Below are 2,279 nucleotides of genomic sequence, written 5' to 3'. Positions count from 1 at the left end.
ATGGAATAGAATGGAATAGAAAATATGGAATGGAATGGAATAGAAAATATGGAATGGAATGGAATAGAATAGAAAATATGGAATGGAATAGAATAGAAAATATGGAATGGAATAGAATAGAAAATATGGAATGGAATGGAATGGAATGGAATAAAATAAAAAAGAAAAGAAAAGAAAAGAAAAGAAAAGAAAAGAAAAGAAAAGAAAAGAAAAGAAAAGAAAAGAAAATAGAAAACGGAATAGAATTGAATAGAAAATATGGAATGGAATAGAATAGATTAGAATAGAAAATATGGAATGGAATGGAATAGAATAGAAAATAGAATACGGAATGAAATGGAATGGGGATGGGATAGGATAGGATAGGATTGTTGGGGGCAAAATGCCGACTCTGTAACCCGCTTAAAGAGGCTGCAAGGCGCTGTGAAGCGGTATATAAGTCTAAGTGGTATTGCTATTGCAGTCTCTACATGTCTACTGATGGCTGATAGTCTGTCTATTCTCACCCCCACCAACACCGATAGAGCAAGCCGTTTTAACGGAGAGCAAACCCCACTCCCTTCTAGCACTGATGAGGTTACCTAGTTGGGTCATGAGACGTCTGCAAGAAAACCACCAAGTTCAGAGAGCACCCAGGACCCCCACAGAGCAGGGTGTACTTAAAAGACCGGCTCATACAGTCTCAAGCGCGCCCATTTTCTTCCTTAATTCAAGCTTGGCTTACCTCGAACGACTCCTTCGTGCTGAGCTCTTACCAACAGGCCTTCGGGCTGCGAGTTTTGGCTCCGGGGTGAAAATTCCTCTTGCTTGATGTAAGGCAGGGAAACTGCGAAGAAGGCAAGGAGGTGTGTTAAAGAGACACACAACCCACTCCAAACCATTTCATTCCCACATAGCCTCAGAGCATCCAAGCACACACGAGTCGGATCTTGGCTAGGGGGTCCATTTTCCAAACCACTAACGCCGACCCTGAGACTCAGGCCTGCCCTGGTGGCGCAGTGGTTAGAGGGCCGCATTGCAGGCTGACTCTGCCCACTGCCAGGAAGTTCGATCCTGACCGGCTCAAGGTTGACTCACTTTTCGTCCTTCTAAGGTCGATAAAATGAGGACCCAGATTGTTGGAGGCAAATAGGCTATAAACCGCTTAGAGGGGGCTGTAAAGCATCGTGAAGCGGTATATAAGTCTAAGTGCTATTGCTTCCTTCCTTTCCTTCTTTCTCTCCCTCCCTTTTCTCCTTCCTTTGTCATGGTGGCACAATGGTTAGAAGACAGTATTGCAGGCCCACTGCCCGGAGTTTGATCCTGACTGGCTGAAGACTGATTCAGTCTTCCATCCTTCTGAGATTGTTAAAATGAGGACCCAGATTGTTGGGGGCAAGTAGGCTGACTCTATAAACTGCTTAGAGAGGGCTGTAAAGTGCTATGAAGCAGTATATAAGTCTAAGTGTTGTTGCTTAGGAAGGAAGGAAGGAAGGAAGGAAGGAAAGAAGGAAGGAAGGAAGGAAGGAAGGAAGGAAGGAAGGAAGGAAGGAAGGAAGGAAGGAAGGAAGGAAGGAAGGAAAAGAGAGGAAGGAAGAAAGGAGGGAGGGAGGCAGAGATGAAGAAAATAGAGGGAGGGAGGGAGGGACGGAGGAAGGAAGGAAGAGGAGGGAATGAAGGAAAGGAAGGAGAGAGGGAAAATAGAGGAAGGAAGAAGGGAGGGAGAGAGGAAGAAAATGGAGGGATGGAGGGAGGGAGGGAGGAAGGAAGGAAGGAAGGAAGGAAGGAAGGAAAACGGGAAGGAAGGAAGCTGTGGCAACACAGTAGTTATAAAGCAGCATTGCAGGCTGACTCTGCCCACTGCCAGGAGTTTGATCCTGATCGGCTGAAGGCTGATTCAGCCTTCCGTCCTTCTAAGGTCGGTAAAACGAGGACCCAGATTGTTGGGGGCAAATAGGCTGACTCTATAAACTGCTTAGAGAGGGCTGTAAGTGCTATGAAGTGGTATATGTCTATTGCTTGGGAAGGAAGGAAGGATGGAAGGAAGGAAAATGGGAAGGAAGGAAGGAAGGAAGGAAGGAAAACGGGAAGGAAGGAAGCTGTGGTGACACAGTAGTTATAATGCAGCATTGCAGGCTGACTGCCCACTGCCAGGAGTTTGATCCTGACCGGCTCAAAATTGACTCAGCCTTCCGTCCTTCCGTGGTCGGTAAAATGAGGATTGTTGGGGGCAAATATGCTGACTCTATAAACTGCTTAGAGAGGGCTGTAAAGCACTATATGAAGCGGTATATAAGTCT

The 2,279-nt window shown here is 46.0% G+C and overlaps 1 protein-coding gene across 1 annotated transcript in view; it reads right to left on the bottom strand.

Annotated features, from left to right (window-relative positions):
• The window catches only part of LOC107293876 (nuclear receptor corepressor 1-like), a gene marked incomplete at both ends in the record, with an annotated part of 107,081 nt that overhangs the window by 25,313 nt on the left and 79,489 nt on the right, over nucleotides 1-2,279 (bottom strand). Inside the window, one exon of the mRNA XM_029285549.1 lies at nucleotides 725-826. Coding sequence (XP_029141382.1) covers nucleotides 725-826 — 102 coding nt within the window. The remainder of the gene's footprint in view (nucleotides 1-724; nucleotides 827-2,279) is intronic.

The sequence above is a fragment of the Protobothrops mucrosquamatus genome, unplaced genomic scaffold (genome assembly GCF_001527695.2).
Source record: "Protobothrops mucrosquamatus isolate PMUCROS unplaced genomic scaffold, P.Mucros_1.0 scaffold_12, whole genome shotgun sequence".
Classification (NCBI taxonomy): Eukaryota; Metazoa; Chordata; class Lepidosauria; order Squamata; family Viperidae; genus Protobothrops; species Protobothrops mucrosquamatus.
This window is presented reverse-complemented; position numbering and strand designations above follow the sequence as displayed.